This window comes from Xyrauchen texanus, chromosome 49 (genome assembly GCF_025860055.1).
Source record: "Xyrauchen texanus isolate HMW12.3.18 chromosome 49, RBS_HiC_50CHRs, whole genome shotgun sequence".
NCBI classification, from domain to species: Eukaryota; Metazoa; Chordata; class Actinopteri; order Cypriniformes; family Catostomidae; genus Xyrauchen; species Xyrauchen texanus.
In genome coordinates, this window is record NC_068324.1 from 14285456 (window position 1) to 14310618 (window position 25163).

At 43.9% G+C, this 25163-nt stretch overlaps 1 protein-coding gene across 3 annotated transcripts in view; it reads left to right on the forward strand.

The window, feature by feature from the left end:
* Window positions 1-25163, forward strand: part of LOC127640617 (receptor-type tyrosine-protein phosphatase zeta-like) — an 88034-nt gene that overhangs the window by 29339 nt on the left and 33532 nt on the right. For all 3 annotated transcript variants that reach the window (XM_052123274.1, XM_052123275.1, XM_052123276.1), the window contains exons 2-7: window positions 190-261; window positions 10110-10289; window positions 10996-11147; window positions 14227-14322; window positions 22295-22361; window positions 22542-22699. In XM_052123274.1, the coding sequence (XP_051979234.1) occupies window positions 190-261; window positions 10110-10289; window positions 10996-11147; window positions 14227-14322; window positions 22295-22361; window positions 22542-22699 (725 nt within the window). The remainder of the gene's footprint in view (window positions 1-189; window positions 262-10109; window positions 10290-10995; window positions 11148-14226; window positions 14323-22294; window positions 22362-22541; window positions 22700-25163) is intronic.

The following is a 25163-nucleotide window of genomic DNA, read 5'->3' on the forward strand; positions in this document are numbered from 1 at the left end:
TGCACAATATATTATCTGTAAGAAAGACCTGTTTCTCTCAGTTCCTCAGTTTGACTTTTTCTTCAAATCAGCGAGTACTGTATATTCCTTATTCAATGCATAGCTACATATTTACACAGTTACAGAGTAAATATTTTGTTATTTGATCAAGATGAAATAAACTGATGGACGTTTTCTGTTATTTTTCAGCGGATATATCAGAAGCATATGGATTCAGATCACAGAAGAAGCTCTCCGAGAATATAGACTGGTCGTACGTGGGTGAGTATTTGAACAATATTTTGTTGTGTTGCATACTTCAGTGGTGTCATTAATGGTCGACCGATATTTCACAGAGGCGATAAATTCTGACATTTTTCATTAACGCATTAGCCGATAAAGGTTCTCGTTTGGCCGTTTTTTTCTTGGGTGCTGAAAATCGCCTGCTTGCATGTGAAGCCTCTGAGACATGTAAACCACCAGTCACAGTTTGTTTTGATGTTATGTGCCTTCATGTTACTACAATAATAGACCAATGTGCAACATAGTCTCATTTAAACGGTCCACATATCGGAGCCGTAGACACGTTTGAGCTCATAATGTTAAAGTGCTCGTCTGTTTTATTCTCCCTCTCTCTCCTCAACAGTTCCCTGTAATTTAAGTCTTGTCTAATGATAAAAAGGCAAATATAAATACTTTAATAAATTCTCATTTAAACAGATGTAATAAACCAACCTCACACAACTTCAGCAGATCCAGTATCAAACAGTCTCTCCTCAAGTGTTCCCTGTAACTTTTCTATTGATGAAAGGCAAATATCAATACAACTTCTATTATATACATCTGCAAATATGCAGATATCTCGTTTAAAAAGATGTCATTCACGAACCCCAGAACATTCTGCATTTTCTTCCCGTTCAACACTCATCTAATACCTTCCTCTGAAGCACGAATTCCATCATCCAGAATCAAAAACAAATTAAATGTCTTATTCACTATCACTCTTTGTACAATTGGTTTGATTCTGTATTTTTTTTATTAAATGCAATTGCTAATGTGCACATGTCATCCATGGTTGCTGGACTACTGTGTGTACTGTTATTTCCTTCTTCCTAATATATTAACAATTTCTTCATGTGCAAATAACTTACTAAAATGTTATGACTAAACAGAAATCAGAAGAATCTGCAATCAACCATATAAAATACAATATTATTAATTATAATAACTAATATTATATTATTTGTGAAATTATGTAAATATAGTGCTAAATAAGAGTTTATAATTTTTTAGCAATTTAATGTTTGTTATTTACTATATTAAATTGTGTGATGTGCTTAAAGTCACAGATTAAACTCATCCTTATCCCCTAAATGTGCTTTCAGGGTTAACATCAAAGTTTTTAAGGGTGTTTTTGGGTTCTTATTTTTGTTTAGTTAGCCTATTTGTTTAGTTATACACAAAAGCTGTACAGAGAGGTATAGGCATCTTATTTACAATATACTGCCTCCTTAGATACCTAATTTTGGAAATTACTAAACAACTTTTTAAGCAGAAACAATCTTAAAAATCGGTAAGAAAACCTTCAATTAAAGCTGAACTAATATTACATATTTTGGCCAGTAATAAGGGAGTGTCACATGTATCCTTTCTCCAAAATGGGGGTTCATGAGAGAGATTGCGTACAAACTATTCACCGACTTTTTTTAAACATGTACAGATAATTAAAAATTAGATCACAACCTAAACGAAGCATGAGAATTTCCCTTTTAACCAAGCTTGAGTCAGTATAATTTTCTAACCATCAATTTCATGATCGCACGCACCCTCTCTCTCTCTCCCTGCACGTGTTGCATATCATGTTTGTGTGAGAAAGAGAGTGAGAGTGTGTGACAGTGAGAAAATTACACTTTTAATACAAAAATAAATTATGCACTACATACATATATATATAAGATATATATATAATCTTATATTTTCTTTTTAATTTTTATGTAAAGCATTTTGAATTGCCATTGTTTATGTACTTTATAAATAAACTTGCCTTGCCTCGCCTACTCTTCATTAAACAGTAAAATAAACATAATTACTTTAATGATCAGCAATGCAATCATGTTGTAAAAGTTACCTTCATTAACCTGACATTGTCCGCTTCTGATAGCAGAAGCCTATCATCATATATCATATTCCTGAAAAGCAGTAGGTACTGGCTGTACCTCCTTGGCCTGTACTGTTAACTGCTTGTGAGCTGGTTCTGTTCACTGACAAACCGACTGGTTGATGGAGGCTTCTGATGGGTGTCATTTGGGTGACTGCCTACTATTTCCATGCATGGCTGCTGAAACTTAAAATATAGGCTTATGTATAATTTTGTGAAGAATGTAAATATAATGTTTCATTTCATACAATTTTACTAGAAGAAAAGGGGACATAACCCCCACCACAGATTATAATGGTTGCTACAGCTCTTGCTTGTTTTGTTACTTAAATCTATTTTTTTTTATTATTGAAAATATAGATTGGCTATATAATATCAAGACATTAAATGTACATACACAAATGGAATAAGATGCGTTTATACCTTTTTTTGGGAAATGAAAACAGAAATGACAGATACAAATAGAACATTTGACAATTATTTATTTATTTATTTATTTTTGTCAATTTTACTACTGTGACTGTAGTACAATCTCTGACTGGGATAGAAGTGCCAATGATAAATAAAATAAAATAAATATATAAATATTATAAGAAAAATCAACTGATGTAATAAAGGTTCATTAAAATGTAACAATAATAAGATCAAATGAAAAGATGTCAAATTAATTATATTTTGAAAGGAAAACATTACTTAAAATTTCAAGGGGTACCCCAACTAATTCATTTAGGTCAGTGGCACTAAGTTTTAGAGCAAAGTTGTTTAGTCCAGGCATGATGTTCTGTTAAGACAATGAGAGATGACAGACAATGGTCCCTCCTTCAGTGTTTAATGAGAACTTTGGAATTCTTTTCTAAAATTGTTTACTTATTGTTCATAATTATTCTCTTATGTTTTAGTTTATCTCTCTCCCGCTTTCTCTTCTTGGCCTTGTTGTTTCTCTTGTCTTTGACCCGTCACAACAAACCAGATCTGGGTGTTATTGAAGGTAGGCACAACAAAGGAGTATTATAGTGTCCGGGCTGCATGCAGATGGGACATTGTTCATCAGCATTACTCAGAATGCTATGGCCCCTCCTCCTCATTGACCCCTTTTTCATATCGCTTATAACATCTAAATGTTACCACTACAAGAATAATCAATCTCTGTGAGCTAATTTTGACGTAAAGAAGCAGAATTCAGAGCACAGCTAGCCTGGAGAAGTATGGATAATTGCAATGTACTTTGTGCGCTATAGTTGCTGATATAAGTTGCTTTGCCTCATTTAAAGCATTATATGCTTTCTCTCCTCAAGAGCTACATTTGTCATTCTCAGGAAACTGTGCCAGTTTTTGGGGAAAATCTCATATCGTCCTATCTCATGGGTTGTGACAGCCATAGACATTGGGAGACCACCTATTGCTATTGAGTTTTTCAACAACTGTTTCTTAAACTTTTACCCCAGAACTAAAATTTGGTTCCAGCCTTGCAGAGTACCTATAGTTATTTATCATTACTAAACTTTAAGCGCTGTCAGTCCCACAATAGTATGTTTGGAATTTAAAAACTTATGCAAATAATAACTGAGTAAATTCTGGTAGTATCATTACGTTTCAGTGGACATTGTAATCAATTATACATTATAAAAAAATACAATTAAAATAAAATGATGACATTTTTCTCTTAAAATATGTTTTGTGCTAACCATTTACATTAAGTGTTTGGGGTTTGAATGTCACAAAGTTGAATATCAGTGCAGAAATAACCGCTTACTGTATAATGGTCCTAACTAGAAAATAACATTGCACCAAACCACATTGTTTACAGTCCACATACTTGTGCTTTGTGCCAAAAACTTTTTTACTGTAAAAAAATTAGTTCTCACTGCAAATGGAAACTTTTCCTGAGAATGACCCAGATTTATTAGACTTTAGATGATGATGGTTTACAGTGTATTTTGTTTTTAAAGAATGGAGCTGTTCTCATGGTGTTTGTTACTTGGGAGAGAGAGAGAGAGAGAGAGAGAGAGGTTGGCTCAGCAGTCTGCTGTAAACCTTAAGAGGCTCTTGGCTGCTGTCCTTGTATGGCACCTCATGCATTAGCATTCTAGACCAACATTACACAGCCATTCACAACATTCATTATAATGCTTCTGGTAAAAATGATGGTCATTAATCAATTTTCAGTCCATAAAAATGATAAAATCAAGTCTTAAGTGAAAGAACATCATTATACATTTACATTTATGCATTTGGCAGACACTTTTATCCAAAGCGACTTACAGTGCAATTATTACAGGGACAATCCCCCCAGAACAACCTGGAGTTAAGTGCCTTGCTCAAGGGCACAATGGTGGTGGCCGTGGGGTTAAAACCTGTGACCTTCTGATTAACAGCCCTGTTCTTTAGCCACTACACCACCACCACTCCAATCACTACACCACCACCACTCTAAATGATCATTATAAACTAATGATCATTTAGACAAAAGCATTTCATTGTAAAGCCACAAAAATAAACTCTTTTGGCAGGCAATTAAATGCATTTCTCATAATGATCATTTAGACAAAAGCATTTCATTGTAAAGCCACAAAAAGAAACTCTTTTGGCAGGCAATTAAATGCATTTCTCTTGAAAGCTGGAAGGCGAAACGGAAATGTGTATTGGGTTGTGTGTATATGGGTAACAGGTTAAACGGTGTGTGAATATGTGTGCTTGAAAAAATGTATGTCTATGACTGTAACAGATAATTTTTTATTAAATGTTTAGAAAATAATGTTGTGTTAAAAAATAGTAATTTGAATTTAAATTTAAAAGAACACAACAACGAATACGGGTGGGAACTGAGAACCGGATCTTATTCGACCAGACGAATAAGGTGTTCGTAAAAACACCAGAACCGGATGATTTTCATGACTTTCAGTTCCATTGAGGCCCTTTCTCACCAAGATTGATAACTATAATGATATATATAAAGATAACTATTTGCGTCCACAATAATGATTGATAATGTTCTGTTCCCTGTCTATCACTTTCTTGATGTTGTGTTGATGTAGTGACACTAGGGGTTCGATCTTGAGAGCCCAAATCAACTTTGCTTAAAATAGAAAAGCCAATGAGAATTGGCAAGTGGAATTTGCATGCCACTCTCCACCCCAGACAGGCGTCTGTCACTCACATTCCCTCATTCTCTGTCGAGAGACAGATGGCAAACAGGTAAGTGTGCTGGTCTCTGGGGCTGCTCACCCACCCCAGTCACCGGCCACCGTTGCGGCCTTGCAGAGCGGCACGTCCCCCCTGGGCTGTCTTCCAGGTCAGGTGCCTGCTGTGCCTTGCCGCGAACCACCCTGCCCAGGCACGGTAAGTCCAGTCGTCCCCCTGGTGCTGCTGTTGTGGAGGTTGGAGGACTGGTTAGTGCTCTCCAGCCCCTCATGGTGGGTCATCAGGACAATTCGCCTCAGCTTCACGATCCAGTTTAGCCAGACGACCGCCACAGTTTATTGGCATCCTCTCTACTATGGTACATCCCCGTAGCCGAGTTGTGCAAACGCTTCTATAGCCCTTATTTTATCGTGCCCATGAGAGTGGGATGGTCACGCCCAATCTTTGGATTTATGTGCCCTGAACAAGGACTTACACATACTGGTGTCTGTACAACATCAGAATTGGTTCACGGCCATCAACTTGAAGGAAGTGTACTTTCACGTATCGATCCTTCCTCGACACAGACACTTTCTTCGGTTTACCTTCGAGGGACGAGCATACCAGTACAAGGTCCTCCCCTATGGTCTGTCCCTGTCTCCTCACGTCTTTACCAAGGTCGCAGAAGCTGCCCTGGCCCCGCTGAGGGAGACGCATTCCCCTAAGGCAGGGTCTTCTCACTCGGGTAAGGCATGCTCCAGCACCCGTGGCCGGACCTCTGGAATCTCCATGTCTGGCTCCTGGATGGGTCACAAGTGGTGTAGACAGGATCACTCAGGCCAGGGCTCCCTCTACGAGGCGGCTGTATGCCTTGAAGTGGCGTCTTTTCGCTAACTGGTGTTCTTCCCATGGGAAAGACCCACAGAGATGTGCCGTCGGGTCTGTGCTGTCTTTCCTTCAGGAAAAGTGTTATGTGGTAACAGCAGGTAGACCGGGTGGCCGGTTGGGTGTACCGCTTGCATAGTGCCTTTCCCCATTTTCAAAGGTGATAATGTGCGCCTTTTTTCCACAACAGTTCCCCGTATCTGGTGAACCTCTGGTAGGGTGAGCCCTGATCCCTTCTGGCAAAGTCCCTCATAGGCCAGGGCAACAGCATCCCTCACCCAATGCGACATTGTCTGCTTGGTGGCGGCCGACCCCTTGTTACGGCCCCCATGTCAAACGAATAGTTGCCCTGACATACGCCACTGGCTAGTGCGGTGGAAGTAAGCCTGAAGGGCACGGACTGGACACAGTCTGTAAAGTCTTTCCTGATCAGGCATTGTAAACGGCAGGGAACAGAAGGCTTCAAAAGTGACCGGATGTACGCCTGTCAATCAAGGCACGGCAAGCCGACAGAGTGGCTACATAAACCCTGAGAGTGGTGGGGCATGTGCCTGCTGATAATTTTTCCTGCAGAAAATCCCGAACTGAAGCAATCTGGCAGTTAACTGGATCTGCATTATGTGGACTGCACCATCTTTCAAAGACACCCCATTTATTGGCATAACTTCTAGTAGAGGGAGACCTAGCACTTAGAATGGTCTCGATAACTTCAGGTGAAAGCCCAGTGTCCCTCAGTTGGTACCCTTCAGGGGCCAAAACATGAAGATTCCGCAACTCGGGCCGGGGATGAAATATTGTCCCCTGTGCCTGAGAGAGTAGGTCCCTCCTGTCCGGAATCGCTCAAGTCAAGCTGTTGAGGAGAGACATTATCTCCGAGAACCATACCCTGTTCGGCCAACGCGGTGCATTAGTAAGTGGCAGGACCCATGCTTGCGAACTCTGGCCAAGACTCCTGGGAGCAGAGAAACCGGAGGAGGGCTGGGGGGGCTGGGTGACTCAGAGAGAAGTAGAGGGGACATTACACTGTTTATTGGGAGGCGAAGAGGTCCTCTTCTGCTCTGTAAAATCTCAACCAGATTTGTTCCACTACCTCAGGGTGGAGTTTCCACTCCCCCGCCGGTATTTTCTGTCTGGACAGTAAATCTGCTCCCACATTCTGGCATTCAGGGATATAAAATGCTCTGATTGACAGGAGCTTGCCCTGAGCCAAAAGGAGAATCTGCCGTGCCAGTCTGTTCTGGCTTAACCGTAGACCTCCTTGATGGTTTACGTAAGAGACTACTGCTGTGTTGTCCACCCGCACCAAGACATGGCAGCCTCTCAGATACTGGAGGAAGTACTTCAGGGCCAGAAATATAGCCATCAACTCGAGACAGTTGATGTGGCAATCGACCACTTAAGACATCTCCCCAGCCTGTCAGGGAGGCGTCTGTCATTAGCAGCTTGTGACAGCAAGACGCACCTAGAGTGGGACCCAAAGTGAGGAACCGGGGTCTGAACCACATAGAAAGGGTACGTAGCATGCGGCGCCTAACCCTTATCAGCCTTAGGGGACTGGCCCTTATATGAAATCCATTGGCTTTGAGCCACAACTGAAATGATCTCATGTGCAAAAGGCCTAAAGGGATCACCGAGGACGCAGATGCCATGAGACCTAGTATTCATTGATACTGACGAACAGTGCAACCTTGGCCTAGCCTGACTTTGCTCAGGGTGTTCTGAATGGACTCGATTCGAGCGGGAGACAATTGTGCCCGCATTATGATCGAATTCCATATGATCCCCAGATAGGTAGTTTTCTGAGTGGGAGAGAGGATGCTTTCCTTGACGTTGAGCCTCAAACCCAGAGAAACCAGATGAGCTAAGATGATATCCCTGTGCTGTAATGCCAGTTCTTGTGACTGTGCTAGTATCAGCCAGTCATCTATATAATTCAGTATGTGGATGCCCCAGAGTCGCAAAGGAGTCAGTGCTGCATCCATGCACTTCATAAATGTGCGGAGTGATAAAGCTGGGCCGAATGGAAGAACCCGATATTGGAAAGCTTCGCCCCGAAAAGCGAACCTCAAGAACTTCCTGTGTTGTGACAGAATTTCTATATGAAAATATGCATCCATGAGATCGATCGTGACCAACCAAACGTGATGTTGGATTTGAGACTCGGCCGTCTTGACGGTTAGTATCTAGAACTTGGGACTGATGTAGCATTCCCTTCCTTTGGCCACCAGACAGAAATCTGTCTTCCAACTTGGAGCATTTGTTCGCATGGCCAGTCTAGCTGTAGTCTGGCCACCGCCCGAGTAACCACCTCGAGCAATTCCTCAGCCGCTTTATTATCTTGCGAGTAACGCTCAGAGGTGGGTAGCTCAAAGTCCGCAGACTCAAGAGATATGGCGTCCCCCTCATGAACCGAAGAGGCGCCGGAGCGCGCTTCAAGATCAAGAGAAGGACCGGCTGGATCTGGGGAGAGAGCGAGCGATAGGGAAGAACCCTTCTCTCGCTCCTTGGCCAGATCCATACGAGAGTGGGTGCTGACTCTCGGAAGTAAGTGAGACGAGCGTGAAGCATTTTGACTGAAAGCAGATCACAATGCTCGCACAACAAAACTGGTGTTTCCCCGTTTCAGCTATAGAGCGTAAACACGGGAACACCGCTTGCTTTGTTTATCAGTCATTTTTATTTTTTTATTTTTTTGTAAGAGAAAGGTTTCTGCACACGCCTAACAAATTCTAACTCCTAGCAGAGGAAAATAGAAAGTTTTTAACCTGGTTGAGAAACACAACTCACACAAACAAAAGACCTGACGATGCACCTGTGGCACATCTATTTATAGCCTCTGTACCGGCGCATCCTGATGATGTCAGAGGCGGAGGCTACTAGTAAACAAATACCAACACATTCAAATAAATCGTGCTTTGTTTGTTCTCGTTTCTCTGTAAAGTTCTTTGCAAAGGAAAGAGGGAAGTGGTGGTGTTAATGATAGAGGGGTGAAAACATTTAACTTCTGTTTCCCTCCTCTGATACATTGAGGGAATTAACACTTGCTGCAGCTGGTCAGGCATCCAATTGTCCTTGTTCACAATTGGATCACAACATCAGCATGAACTCTATTACTCTATTAAATATAAAATCATTACCTTGTGTGTTGCTAAATGTGGTTAAAATGAAATGTTTGCGGTTGGGAGTATATCGCAGGGGACCGCGATTCGGAAAATCGTGATTCTGCATTCTGTAAAGCTGTCATAAGATTTGGCTCTGTATTATTCCTGTAAACTATCGGATATTGTAAAATGTATTTTTAAGTCTCTAAAAACTGATTGGATTAGCCAAGTTTAAAACAGTTGTACAATAGTCGGTATCTGCACAACTGTGTTCTACATTAATAGCACCAATATATATTATTAAGCTAAAGAACCATTTATTGGGACCATTATTATTATTTTTATTATTGAAAATGCAACTATTTACTGAACTTGGGAGACTGTTTTTATACGGCTGTTTTAAATAAGCATTAAGCTACTTGAGGCTGTCTGTTAACCGGTTATTACGGTTAAGGGGGTTGTAGACCTTCCGAATCACATTATGCCTAATAACACTGTGTTTATTGTGTTTGACTATGCTGTACTGTATTTAACTCAACTGTACTGTATTCTACCAGTATTTATGTGTCTGCTGGGGGTGTAATACAGCTATTGACATGCTAATGGCTATGACCTAGAACTGCTGGTGACCTGGTTTATCTGCTTTGTTTTTGAGCTCTTGGGACCTCCATAGTGAAGGCTTGGATTAATTTACCAGTTAACCACTGTTTACATATCTATCGATGCACCTGTATAGCTGTGAGTGTGTGTGCTTGTGTGTGTTCATAGTACTGAAGCCTCTGTTAGGATTCCAGAAGTTCATCCACTAATGTTTGTATAATGAGTTTAAGAGGTTTACCTGCCCAATAAAAGTCTATTCTCCTCAGGAACTCTAAACCAAAACAACTGGGCCAAGAAATACCCATCATGCAACAATGCCAAACAGTCACCTATAAACATTGAGGAGAGCCTGACACAGGTCAAAGTTCAATTCCAGAAGCTGAGATTAGAAGGCTGGGAGGAAAAGACTTCAGACTACTCCACAGTCAAGAATGATGGCAAAACTGGTGAGAAAATTTTACTTTTAAAACATAATGTATTGCGCAAGGTCTCACTGCCTTTCCTTGTAGATGGTGTTTCATGAATCTTGCATTCATATGCAGTATCTTATATAAATAATTCTAGATACACTGTTGAAGTATGTGACAATTATGGTTTATTTAAACTGTAAATGTGAAACTTGAATTTGACCAGGTGTAAAAGGGGAGGATAATTTATGTGTGCGTCATGTGCCTCGACCAAAAAGTCTTCTGCATAGGATGCTCCTGTGTTTCCTTGCTCAAGCGTCCTCGATAAGCTTTCTCCATCCTCGATCCTCGCCTCCTCGTGGTGCGTTTAGAGAATTGATACATCCTTCAAGATGGCACACTGACTGGTTTCCGGATCACAGGCTTATAGGACGGAGGAGCGAGGAAACGAGGATGCACAATTTAGGAAATGAGAAGCACCCCTCGGCTTTCTTTGCCCAACTTCCTCCCTTGTCCAAAACCACACCCCTAAATAAGTCATGACCCCATGCTTCCTGGCAATTCTGGCTGTCAACTTAAAAGTATATCTCCATAAATTTCTAAACAAAACATCTGAACAACAAATGCAGTGTAAATAAACCAAGATGATAAATATAATACAGTATATACAAATACAAGCAATAATCGCAAAATATGCAAGGTGGCTCCAAAACCTTCATTTTTGAATTTTGTTGTTTGTCTCCAGTGGCCATCGACGTGGGAGGAGAGTTCTACATTAGTGGAGGGGGGCTCAGGTCCAAGTTTAAAGTGGGACGTATCACTTTCCACTGGGGCCTATGCAATGCCTCCTCTGACGGCTCCGAACACAGCATCAATGGAGAGAAATTCCCCTTGGAGGTAAGATGTTTTTGTCAGAACAATCAGTATACTCTGTTCTCAGACCTTATTACACAGCTCTGTAGATTGGTTAGTTCCAGAATTCTGTGGTCAAATGTTATATAATATCAATTTGTATTTTGTATTTGTATTTGTATTTATTTTTATTTATCCCCGTAGGGAAATTGCGTTTGCAGCGTACAGCAACTCACCCAACATTTGGTGAATTCACATTTAACATATTATTTACAATTTGAATACATAAAATAAAATATAATAGTAAACATAATTAAGATATCCAGTCTAGCATCTATTTCATCTACTACCACTAGGGGGAGGATAATTTAAAAACTTAATTGCTTGAGGAATAAAAGAAAATTTAAACCTATTTTTTAAACATCTAGGTAAGCAGTATCGTCGACCTGATGGTAGTAGTTCAAAAGTATAGGATAAAGGGTGCCTTTTATCATTCACAATGATGCTAGCCTTGTTTAACACTCTTCCTTTGTATATACTCTCTATACTCTCTAACTTTGTTCCTAGTAATTTACTTGCTGTTACTACCACCTTCCCCAATGATCTCTTCTGAGGCATTACCATACCAGCAAATCACACAAAAAGACACAATGCTTTCGATAAAAGCCCCATAAAACATCAACAGTGTTCTATTTTGAACATTAAAGGACAGTAATTTCTTTAAGAAGTACATTCTCTGTTGAAGCTTTTTACTTACACAGTCAGACCATACATCCCACTTAAGTTTATTGTCCAGCATTACACCAAGATATTTATAATTTGTCACTAACTGTACTTGCTCCCCGTTAATTAATGTAAAATGAGTTTCACTTTGCTCTTTCTCTCTAAAATCAATAACCATTTCCTTAGTTTTTGAAATGTTTAAAATAAGATTTAAATTTTCACACCAATTTAAAAAAAAGTCCAGAACAGGCCCATGTTCTTCCTCCCCATCGTATAAAAGACTCACTAAAGCAGTATCATCTGCATACTTTACAATATGTCTATTTTTGAAAGAACTCACGCAAGAATTTGTATATAAAATAAATAGTAACGGAGATAAAACACATCCTTGGGGAGCTCCGACTGAGGAAATCAATTTGTCTGAAATGGACCCTCCTATTTTAACCTGCTGATTTCTAGAACTTAGAAAGTTTACCACCCAAGCAAGTGTCCTACTATCTATAAAAAAATATTTTGCCAAAATGGCAGCTAATGTACTGGGAGAAATACTGTTAAAAGCTGATGAGAAATCCACAAACAAAATTTTTGCATGAGTTTTTGGTTTCTCTAAGTGTGAATGCAACAGATGCAATACAGTTAAGATTGCATCCTCAACCCCTCTAGAAGCTTGATATGCAAATTGCAGAGGATCAAGGACCAATTGTGGTGTAATGTGGTCAAATTTAGACATTTTGTAGAATGATTGCTAAACTACAGTTGCAATCGAAATTGTTCAACCCCCTGACCAGTAATTCATTCTGATGATGTGAATTAAAACACATTAACTAAAACCTCAGTATACAGTCAAAGTAAGGTTTTAATACACATTTGAGTGATTTTGAGAACAAAGAGTTCAGTTTACCCCAATTTTAAAATAAAAAATAACTAATTCTCTCCACAAATGTTGCGTGAAAGATATTCAACCCCCAAAGTCAATAATTTGTGGAGCATCCTTTATCCTTAATAACAGTAAATAAATGTTTCAGGTAAGTGTTCTCAGGCTTCGGACACCTCTCTATTATAATTTTTACACATTTCTCATGAGCAAAAGCTTCCAGCTCATTCACATTCTTTGGTTTCTGTGCTGGCATTGCTTCCTTGAAATCCCAACAAATGTTTGCAATGTGATTTTAGTGATCACGAGCTTCAATTTACACACTAAAGGCATCACATGTTTCTTGCCAAAATGGCCTGATACCTGAAAGAATCCATGGTGTCAGTCACATAGTCAGGATAGCCATATCCTGCAGCCGCAAAACACCCCATAACTGGACTGACCCACCTCCATGCTTGACTGTGGTGTTATACATCTATAAAACCTTCTTCCAGGACTCCACAGGTCTTTCCTATTTACTTCTTGAAAATTCAGTCAACTGGAGTCAATGTTCCCTTGGTGAAGTTTTGCTTTCTTCCACACCCCAAGAAGTTTTCTGTTGTACCATATTTAAAAAAATGATGAATGGTGCTGCCAACTTTGACTATTGGAAATTGAAGTGCCTTGGAAATGTACTTTTAGCAATGACCTTTTTTATGTAATGAAATTATCTCCTCTATTAGCTTTTGAGACAGCTTATTTTGAATTGCATTTTTTGCATAGAAATACATTTTTGATTACTTAAATTTTAGAACTTAAATAAGTGTCATTGCAGATTGATGTCTTAATTTTGATTTAAAACAATTACTTGTGTAGCCTTACATATTTAAGAAACAGCTACATGCAATAGGGGTTGAAAAATTACAGGCAGTGGTGGCTCAGTGGTTGAGGCTCAGGGTTACTGACCAGAAGGTCAGGGGTTCAAGCCCCAGCACCACCAAGATGCCACTGTTGGGCCCTTGAGCAAGGCCCTTAACTCCAGGTTGCTCCGGGGGGATTGTCCCTGTAATAAGTGCACTGTAAGTCGCTTTGGATAAAAGCATCTGCCAAATGCATAAATGTAAATGTAAAAATTAAGACATGCTGTATTTTTGAAAAACCCTGCTATTTAGAAATATTAGGTTATATATTCACACCATTGCTTTGATTATGTCACTCCATTGATATAGATGTGAAGTTTAAAAATTGTGTGTGTGTGGGGGTGATTAATTGTTTGTTGTCAGGCATTTCCTACATAGCTGTGCTAGTTTCACAAAATCATAAAATAATTCAACATTTCATGTCCATTTTATTTATTATGCACAGCCAATTCATTATTATTACAAAATAAACACGTTCAAGGTGACACAAGGTGTTCTCTGCTTTGTGTAGGGCTCTTGATCACACTGTCAGAGTTTGTTTTGCAATTATGACCAGCTGTACATTATCAATGCATTATAATTCATAAAATAGTTTGTGTTGATTAGATATTGTTTGTTTATGGCACAGATGCAGATATATTGTTATGAGGCAGATGTATTCAGTGACCTCGATGAGGCCCTCAGAGAAGGAGGAAAGATCACTGCATTGGCTGTGTTGTTTGAGGTAGGTGTGAGTGACAGCTGCTGAGAAAGAAAATCTGTGTGCTGAAGCACTCATTTTAATATGTCCACAGAGTGCTCTCTTTGCAATCTTCCTGTTTTCACATTTTCATACTTGCTCCCATTATGTATTGAACAGCCTCACCCCATCAAAGTCTATAATCTCAGACAGGCTTGTGCAAAATCTCACCACACCCCTGCCCAACATTTAGCCTGAGGTACACAATCAATTTCAAGACTACTCATTTTCGCACGGTTGTTGTGATGCTGTAGAAAGACAGGATTTAACCACATTGTCTCACTTAAAGATGTGTTTTTAGGTATACTGTAAGTTTTATTGCCTAATGATATTCTGATCTACGTTATGCACAATAACATGAAGTTGTGTTTGTATGTTGTGTGTTATGCTGCAACTTCTGAATATTTAAATTATTTTAAAGAAATGTTCCAGGTTCAGTACAAGTTAAGCTCAATCAACAGCATTTGTAGCATTATGTTAATTACCACAGAAAAAAATTATATATATTAAAAAATGAAATAATTATAATATTCAAAACAGATGCATAGGCTGCTGTAATAACCAGCAGGCATTAACAGGCATTATTGCCTGCCGCAACCCCACCAGTGCCTTCAGCCCAGATGTGGAGACATCAGCTGGGAGGTACGCATCTTCAATGTTTTGCCCCATTAACCCGGAACATCTCCTGGTGGTGGGGCAGCGGTCATGGACGTCTCCCTGCCACCCACCACTGCTGGACACCGGATCCCCTCAACACCTCTCATCCATGCCTTCCCATCCAGACATCCTTCACAAATTACTTTCAACCAGGGTTCTATATGTCATAATACCTCGGCACGACCATACGCGCCAGCCCGTTGGTCAACTGGCACTGAGATGCGTACTCAGTACCCTACTGGCACTGGCATCGTATCTCTTGGTTACTCAGTGCCACCGGTTCCGTATGGCATACTACCTCAGCACAAGCCATCACCACATATCACCCAGCTTCCCTATTCCTCAGTTTCCTACTTCTAAACCTGCCACGTTTTGTCCTTCCTTCTTAACCATAGCCAGAAACTCCCTTTCTCAGCTTCCTCTGCCAATTCCTTCAAATACATTTTTAAAGCTGCTCCTACAATGCCAAAAATAGCTTCTTCTAAATAGATGCTGCATTGATGTTTCCATAAATCCACGGCATCCACAGGGTAGGTGGCAGACCTCCATCCATTTTCCCTGCACTTTGCGGCAAGATCAGCATATTTTAGCTTCTTCCTCTCATAAGCTGCCTCCAGACCCTCTTCCCATGGAACAGTAAGCTCAATAATTACAGTTTTCCTAGCTAAAGTTGACCACAACACTACATCCACCCTCAAGGAGGTAATGGCAACCTCGGTAGGAAATTTTAGCTGCTGGCCAAGGTCGACCATCATTGACCAATCACTTCCAGGTGCCAAGAGGGATCTGGCTTCCCTCCGTGCCGTGTCTTGTGCGGCACCTCCCTTTTTAACAAAATCAACACCCTGCCCTTGGGGAGCATGGTTGGCTTTGTTTGCCTTTACTCTATGCACCTCTAGGATCTCTGCCAGCTTCCTCAGAGCCTGATCATGCCGCCACCTGTACCAACCTTGTGCCAGGGCAGTCTTGCACCCAACCAAAAGTTTGCTCTTGGGGCCTCAGAGAGGGGGCAACTCTCCTTTTTGCCATACCACAGAGACAAATTCCTAGGACTTGATAGGGTATCGTAGGTGGATCTTATCAGAAAACTTAGCCTGGCCTGTGGTAATTTCCACAGGTCAGCCCATCCTAACACTCTGTCAGATGTCCCCTCCCATATGGTCCAGCGCCCTTGCTGCTGCTAGCTGACTGCCCTAACCTTATACCCTTCCTCTTCCATCCTAGTTACTTCTGTAACTACCATTGCTTACCTCTGTTTTCGGGAGGCTGCTGAGCACAGTTTTGAAGTCACCCCACATCCAAGGCATGTTCTCCCTGACTTTGTTCTTCCAACAATCCCTTGATGCTTCAGTCTTGAAACCGCCTGGATTACGAACTCCTCTGCCTTCCACGTTCTGCCTGTTCTGACTTGGACTTGACCTGCCCTCACTGCCTGGTCTGCCAATTCCCGTAGCTTCAAAACAAGCCTGGTCGTTTCCTGCTTGTAGCTTAGAGTGAGTGATTTCAAATGTAATTGTCACGAACCCCTTTTCTCTGCCCCATCTCAGCTTCCTCACACACGCACACTATCTCCCGTCTCGCACACAGGCACTCGCTTCCCGCTCCCTCGCTCCGCCCCCCTGAGCGCGAACGCTCTTTTTCCTCCATCGGGCTTCCACGCCCAGTTTTGCTTTTACGAGCTCTCGCTCAGTAAGCGATCTCCCCCTCTGGCGCACTCGGCTCTTCAGCCTGAACATTATGACCACTTGCACTCACGCGCTTCCTATCCCCACACATTAGATTCACCTGCACTCGTCTCGTCACCTTCATTGTTCACACCTGCACCTTCCCCTATAAATACCCAGCACTTCCGTTTCACGGGTGTTGGTTATTGTGTGTATTTAGTTTCCGTGCTTTGCCCCCCGCTAGTCTCGCCTAGTTCTGAACTCCTCTTGTCTTCCTCTTAGCTTGCCAACTCTTCTTGTTCCCCTGTGTTTTGCTCCCTCTAGTCCCCTCTTGTTATTCATCCTGTTTACCCCGACATTGACCCTCGTTCCCCTGGACTACTCTCCCGGATTTGCCCCTTGTTTGTACTTTTGCCCGGACTGCTTTAATTTAATAAAGCAGTTTTCATCCGTCATTGTGACTGTCTCTACTTGTGTGTGTGTGTGTCGGGTTACAGAATAACCAACCTCACCGAAGACAGTCACAATGCGTCGCGCTGAGGATTCGCGTGACTCACTAGAGCGGAGGAACTCGTCACATTCAGCGCAAGGAGCGACGGTGTGGAAGCATGATCGCGCGCTCACAGGCCAGGGCCAGCAGGTACGTCGCGATTTTTGATTTTTGTCACCCTGCGTCACCTGTGTCTGCCCCTGAGCCCGTTTATGCTTCCCATGCGTTTTTGAGCGCCGTAAGCTCTCCACCCCCGGAGAGGTTTTACGGCTCTTCAGACGCTGACCAAGGGGTTTTTATGCGAGGCAGCGGTGGTGTAACCCATAACCCCGCCCTCGGCATTATGGACCCAGCGGCCCAACTCGTGGGTTTGCGTCAGGGAAGCCAAACCGTGGAGGCTTATATTATGGATTTTTGTGTCCTGGCGTACCAGGTGAATTTTAATGAGGTGGCTCTGAAGACCATTTTTCAATGTGGTCTGAATGAGCCAACCTCATCATTAATGCCTGGTGGTCGCTGCCCCCTTAACCTGGCTCAGTTTATTGACCTCGCCCTACTGTACTCTGGTTCCTCGTTCACTGTGGGGGAGGCAGACACTGAACCAGCGCTCCACACCAAGACCCCCGTCTCGAAGCCTACCACGGCCCCAGTCCCTAAGCCTACCACGGCCAACGAGCCAGCGCCCATGCCCGCCACGGCCAACGAGCCGGCGCCCATGCCCGCCACGGCCAACGAGCCGGCGCCCATGCCCGCCACGGCCAACGAGCCGGCGCCCATGCCCGCCACGGCCAACGAGCCGGCGCCCATGCCCGCCACGGCCAACGAGCCTGCGCCCATGCCCGCCACGGCCAACGAGCCAGCGCCCATGCCCGCCACGGCCGGTGAGCCAGCGCCCCTGCCTGCCACGGCCGGTGAGCCAGCGCCCATGTCTGCCACGGTCAGCGAGCCAGCGCCTGTAGCCTCGACCGTCCCCATGGCCACGTCCCCTGTTGGCCGAAGACGTAAGAGAAGGAAGAGGGCCCCTTCTCCCCAGTCTCGTCTTGTGCTCAAGACCTCTGCTCCGCCCTCAGAATCTTCCACGGCTCTGCAGACCTCTGCTCCGCCCTCAGAGTCTCCCACGGCTCTGCCGGGTTCTGCTCCGCCCTCAGAGTATCCCACGGCTCTGCCGGGTTCTGCTCGCCCCTCTGAGCCCTCCTGGGCTCCGCCTCACGAGTCTCCAAGGGCCCCTCACGAGCCTCCTAGGGCTCCTCCTCACGAGCCTCCCAGAGCTCTACCCCTCAAGTCCCTCAGGGCTCCACCCTTCAAGCCTCTCACGGCTTCGCCTCTCGAGTCTCTCAAGGCTCCATCCCTCGAGTCTTTCATGGCTCCACCCCTCAAGCCTCTCACGGCTTCGCCTCTCGAGTCTTTCAGGGCTCCATCCCTCGAGTCTTTCATGGCTCCACCCCTCAAGCCTCTCACGGCTCGCCTTCGAGTCTTTCAGGGCTCCATCCCTCGAGTCTTTCATGGCTCCACCCCTCAAGCCTCTCACGGCTCGCCTCTCGAGTCTTTCATGGCTCCATCCCTCGAGTCTTTCATGGCTCCACCCCTCAAGCCTCTCACGGCTTCGCCTTTCGAGTCTTTCAGGGCTCCATCCCTCGAGTCTTTCATGGCTCCACCCCTCAAGCCTCTCACGGCTTCGCCTCTCGAGTCTTTCAGGGCTCCATCCCTCGAGTCTTTCATGGCTCCACCCCTCAAGCCTCTCACGGCTTCGCCTCTCGAGTCTTTCATGGCTCCATCCCTCGAGTCTTTCATGGCTCCACCCCTCAAGCCTCTCACGGCTTCGCCTCTCGAGTCTTTCATGGCTCCACCCCTCAAGCCTCTCACGGCTTCGCCTCTCGAGTCTTTCATGGCTCCACCCCTCAAGCCTCTCACGGCTTCGCCTCTCGAGTCTTTCAGGGCTCCTCCGCCTCTCAGGGCGTCCCCTCTCGAGTCTTTCATGGCTCCACCCCTCAAGCCTCTCACGGCTTCGCCTCTCGAGTCTCTCAGGGCTCCTCCGCCTCTCAGGGCTCCGCCCCTCGAGTCTCTCAGGGCTCCTCCCCCTCTCAAGCCTCTCAGGGCTCCCCCTCTCGAGTCTTTCAGGGCTCCTCCTCCTCTCAAGCCTCTCAGGGCTTCGTCTCTCAAGTCTTTCAAGGCTCCCCCCCTCAAGCCTCTCGAGCCTCCCAGGACTCGGCCACTAGAGGCTCCTATGGCTCTGCCTCCCGAGCCTCCTACGGCTCCCCCTCCAGAGCCTCCTACTGGCTCCACCTCCCGAGCCTCCCAGGGCTCGGCCACTAGAGGCTCCTATGGCTCTGCCTCCCGAGCCTCCTACGGCTCCCCCTCCAGAGCCTCCTACGGCTCCACCTCCCGAGCCTCCTACAGCTCTGCTCCCAGAGACTCAGAGCTCCTAGGGCTCCGCCTCTAGAGCCTTCCACGGCTCCACCTCCCGAGCCTCCTACAGCTCTGCTCCCTAAGACTCCAGAGCCTTCCTAGAGATTGCTCTCGAGCCTCCTCGGCCTCTCGAGCCTTCCACGGCTCCACCACCCGAGCCTCCTACAGCTCTGCTCCCTAAGACTCCAGAGCCTTCTAGAGATTCGCCTCTGGAGCCTCCTGCGGCTCCGCCTCTAAAGCCTCCCTTGGCTCCACCTCCAGAGCCTACCAGGGCTTCACTCCTGAAGCCTTCTACGGTGCCACCACCCACGGCGTCACCTCCCTCGGCTCTGCCTCCAGAGCCTTCCAGGGCTTCACCTCTGGAGCCTCCTACGGCGCCACCTCCCCCGGCTCTGCCTCCAGAGCCTACCAGGGCTTCACTCCTGGAGCCTTCTACAGCGCCACCTCCCACGGCGTCACCTCCCTCGGCTCTGCCTCCAGAGCCTTCCAGGGCTTCACCTCTGGAGCCTCCTACGGCGCCACCTCCATGGGCTCCACTTCCTGAGCCTTCCAGGCCTTCGCCCCTAAAGCCTCCTTCGGCTCCACCTCCAGAGCCCACCAGGGCCTCGCCCCTGGGGCCTCCTGCGACTCCACCTCCCTCGGCTCCGTCTCCTGAGCCTTCCTCGGCTCTGCCTCCGGAGCCCCCGAGCCTCCCTCGGCGCCGCCTCTTCTGTCTCTCAATTCCCGCCTGCCGAGTCTCTCACGGCTCCGCCTTCCAAGGCTCAGTCTCCCAAGTCCTCCACGACTCCGCCTTTCATGGCTCCGCCCCCTGAAACCTTTCCTCACTGGGTCTTGCCTGCTCCCCTTGTTACCGTTCCTCTACCTGTCCTGTGGCCTCTTCCCTGGCCTCCGGACCCTATTCCTGTCCGGTGGTCACCTTCCAGACCCCCGGACCCAGTCCCTGTCCTCCAGTCGCCTTCCAGACCTCCAGACCCAGTCTCTGCCCTATGGCTGCCCCCTAGACCTCCCGACCACCCGCCTGTCCACTATGTTCCCCCTGACCTTGTCTTGAACTGCCCATTGACCCCCATGGACTGTTTCATTTCCCTTTTGTGCCTTCTGTTCCCCGCGAGATCACACTCTCGTTCTGTTCCCCGCGAGATCACACTCTCGTTCTGTTCCCCGCGAGATCACACTCTCGTTCTGTTCCCCGCGAGATCACACGCTCGTTCTGTCCCCTCGAGCTCACACACTCGTTCTGTCCCCTTGCGCTCCTCGCAGCCCAGCGTGGCCGTCAGGAGCCGTCCTTTTCAGAGGGGGGAGTACTGTCACGAACCCCTTTTCTCTGCCCCATCTCAGCTTCCTCACACACGCACACTATCTCCCGTCTCGCACACAGGCACTCGCTTCCCGCTCCCTCGCTCCGCCCCCCTGAGCGCGAACGCTCTTTTTCCTCCATCGGGCTTCCACGCCCAGTTTTGCTTTTACGAGCTCTCGCTCGTAAACGATCTCCCCCCTCTGGCGCACTCGGCTCTTCAGCCTGAACATTATGACCACTTGCACTCACGCGCTTCCTATCCCCACACATTAGATTCACCTGCACTCGTCTCGTCACCTTCATTGTTCACACCTGCACCTTCCCCTATAAATACCCAGCACTTCCGTTTCACGGGTGTTGGTTATTGTGTGTATTTAGTTTCCCGTGCTTTGCCCCCGCTAGTCTCGCCTAGTTCTGAACTCCTCTTGTCTTCCTCTTAGCTTGCCAACTCTTCTTGTTCCCCTGTGTTTTGCTCCCTCTAGTCCCCTCTTGTTATTCATCCTGTTTACCCCGACATTGACCCTCGTTCCCCTGGACTACTCTCCCGGATTTGCCCCTTGTTTGTACTTTTGCCCGGACTGCTTTAATTTAATAAAGCAGTTTTCATCCGTCATTGTGACTGTCTCTACTTGTGTGTGTGTGTGTCGGGTTACAGTAATATTTGATATAATTCTTGAGATAAGGGACAAAACATGTTTAAAAGTTTTAATTTTTTATACTAAATTCAATTGAAATGTATATATTTGTAGACAAAGTAGTCAGCTAATGAACCGTGTAAGGGAACACGTTTTTATAAAAAAAAATATTATATTATATATATTATATTTATTCACTTCATAGCTAACATCTAACTGTCATTTCTGTCAACCATGTTTCGAACATTTACTTTTTTCCTCAGTTAAAGCTGCCTCGATAACCTAAATAAAATACCAAAATGATTCCATAATTCTAACATAAATGATCATATTGTGAACTAGAATTTTGAATTAGAGTTGACATGTTGAAGTTGTGACCGCAGAGACTTAAACATTGTTTGTTGAAAATATGAAAAAATATCAAACTTACCAGACCATGTGGCCTACTGTTGCATCCTTCATGAGCAGGAAGTGGGAAAGAGATACTCGGAGTTAAAGCTGACCATGACATTTTCTGATTTATTCAGAGCTGATGCAATCTGAGGACACAACTTTGATAGACAGTTTTTTTTAAATGGAAAATATCATTTAAAGTTTACTTTGTGTTGTTTAATATATTTCAGATCCCTACTTTTCATTTGATATTTATAAGTTAAATGTGTTAACCGTAATTTTATTTTTTTTTTTTTAATAAACGAGGGACGAGTCAAAATAATTTTGTGGTAATCAACATCATGTTACAAATGTTTTTGAATTCAGCTTAACTTGTATTGAACCCGTAATATTCCTTTAACTTTTCTCTTCACAGACAAGGATTGAGGATAATGAAAATTATTTGGGCATCATTGACGCAGTCAACAGTGTCAGCCGTTACGGTATGGATAATCTTAATATTTATTTAAAAAGTCCACTATAATCTTAGTCAAGTTTTCATGCACCAAAAATCCTGTCCATGTCCAAAGGTCTTTCAAATTTTAAGTTCATCTTTTACTAAAGTGTGTATGGTCTCTGAGTTATGATCTCATGATCTAGTTAACTAACTTTTTTCTGGTCAGGAAAGAGTGGCCCCATCTCTCCCTTCACCCTTCAGGGTCTCCTCCCCAACTCCACAGAGAAGTATTTCATCTATAACGGCTCTCTCACCACCCCTCCCTGCTCTGAGACTGTGGAGTGGATCGTCTTCAAGAACACAGTCGCTATCTCAGACGTTCAGGTCAGTGCGGTGTTCTGCAGATTTCTTGAAGGACATGCATTATATTCAGGTTTTAAAGTCATATTTGTCCCTATTTATGTATTTTCTTAATTCAAGTTCCTGGTGTTATTGTGAATGATTTATAAATGCACGTTATCCCAAACAAAACAAAAAAACATTGTCTTAAAGGCATAGTTCACCCCAAATTAAAAATCCTCTCATTATTTACTCACCCTCATGATATCCCAGATGTGTATGACTTTCTTTCTTCACCAGAACACATTTGAAGAAAATTAGAAAAATATCTCAGATAAGTATGTCCTTAAAATGCAAGTGAATGGAGATTTCTCTTTTGAAGCTCCAACAGTATAACAAAAGCTGTAGACGTCCGTGCCAAATACTGAAAGGGCTTATTTTGTTACCAAGTAGCTTTAATTACCAAGTAGCTTTGTACGTAAGCTAAAAAAAAAAATCATACTAAGGTCCAAAAGAGAGGGGAAGCTGGCACACAATGTGTAGAAATTCATACAATTTTGTAGTTTTTTAAATGCTAAAAAGTGCAAAAAATATGAAGCTCCAAAAACCAGAGACAGTCAGCATAAACGTCATCGATGCGACTCCAGCGGTTAAATCAATGTCTTCTAAAGCATCACGATTGCTTTTAGTGCGTAAAATGCACCAAACGTTTCCATTCTGCTGCGGTACGTGCGTGTGAAGTAATCGCATTGACATTTGAAACACCCCAAAACTGATGCAAGTGCGTAACAGCCGGAAGAGCTGCGCTGTTTACAAATGAGTAGGAGGAACACTGTACAGTATCTTAGTTGGCTTTGGTTTAGAGCTTTATTGATCTGTTTCTTTACTCATAATGGTGTGTTTGTGTGCTTATCCTCGATGTCTCAACAGAATGGAAAATGTCTGTGATTTTTGGAGCTCCGTTCACTTGCATTTTATGGACATACTGAGCGGAGATTTTTTTTCCTATTTTTCTTCCAATGTGTTCTGGTGAAGAAAGAAAATCATACACATCTGGGATGATACATAATGAGAGAATTTTAAGTTTTGGGTGAACTATCCCTTTAATGCGTTCCACTAAGGCTTTGACACAGCAGACGACACACGCAAAAGACTTTTCATCAGTGCATCACAATCTTAAAACATGTAATTAGGCTGCATATGAAGACAGATTGACAGAAGAGGTCAAAATGAGACAAAAAAAAGACAGCTGACAACAATGCCTTGTGAGCACAACAGTGCCTTATATATCAACAAAAACATTTCACCCATAAATAATGAAAATGACCTTGTTTTGTCTGGTCCAAGTTCAATAAATAATTCAAAACCTCCTCTGGGTTGCATTTTTTTAACTTTGTAATTTAAGCAACGAGCAAGAGTGCATTTGAACTAAATATTCACTATAAAAACACAGCTGCAAGAGTGCTTTACTTTTACTAGTGTTCTATGAATAAGAAGTCAATATTGAGTAACTTACATTTTAGAGACAATATCTGGAAGAGACAATTGCTCTTCCAGAAAAAATTGTTCCAAAAGAAGCCATAGCAGGATAACCAATGAAAGCGCAGCGTAGTTCTAGTGGGAAGACTAGCAGCTGTACATCATCCCATCATTAGCTGGGTAATTCCTAGCCAATCGCATGTAAGCCATTGCTTTATAAGTCCACTCACAATCTATCACATTGATGCTTCGGTGTGCTAACACTGCAACCTCCACCACCCCACCAGCACCAGTTGAGCCCTGTCCCGCAAGGGGGTAGGCTCCTCGCCCCTGCCTCCTATCTCCGGCAGGACATGACGGTCCCGGGTACAACTCCCTCGGACCACCGGACGGGGCCTACGCCAAAGAGAGAGACATTACTTTCTGTTTTACATCTATCAAATAAATGGCTTCTTAAACTTCACTCAAGCCTGCGTGTCTTCCCGATAGAAATATGCTGCTTGTCCAATAAAATTAAAGGATTGAAACTAACTGTTGTATAATTGCAAAAATGCAACTTGTTGTTTTGGAAGACCAAAAAGGAGTTCAGCTGTTTTCCTACTTGAAAAGCCACAGCAACCCTAAGGGCATTTTCACCTGGACTGATCTTACAACAGTAGCATCTATTTGTCATTCGGCTTCTGTTGCGTAACAGAACTCCGTGTGTCACACACACTCAGGAACTGAAAACAATTAGCTACAAATGACAGACACGTGCTCAAACATGAAGGTACAAACATCAATTAGCATTCCAAAGTGTTCTTTTAGTTTGTCGATTTATCCGTCTTATTTCCTGCGCCTTTTGTTTTACCTTTACATTTGATTTGACATTTCCTTTCAGAGCACTCTATTAAACTATATCAAATAATAACTATGTAAGTCGAGCTTTGGAGACCAAATACTGAAGTCACACAATACATGAAGCCTCTTCCTCCACATGAGAAATCCAACAACAATTTTTGATTATCATTATATTAGATGCCAAACATTC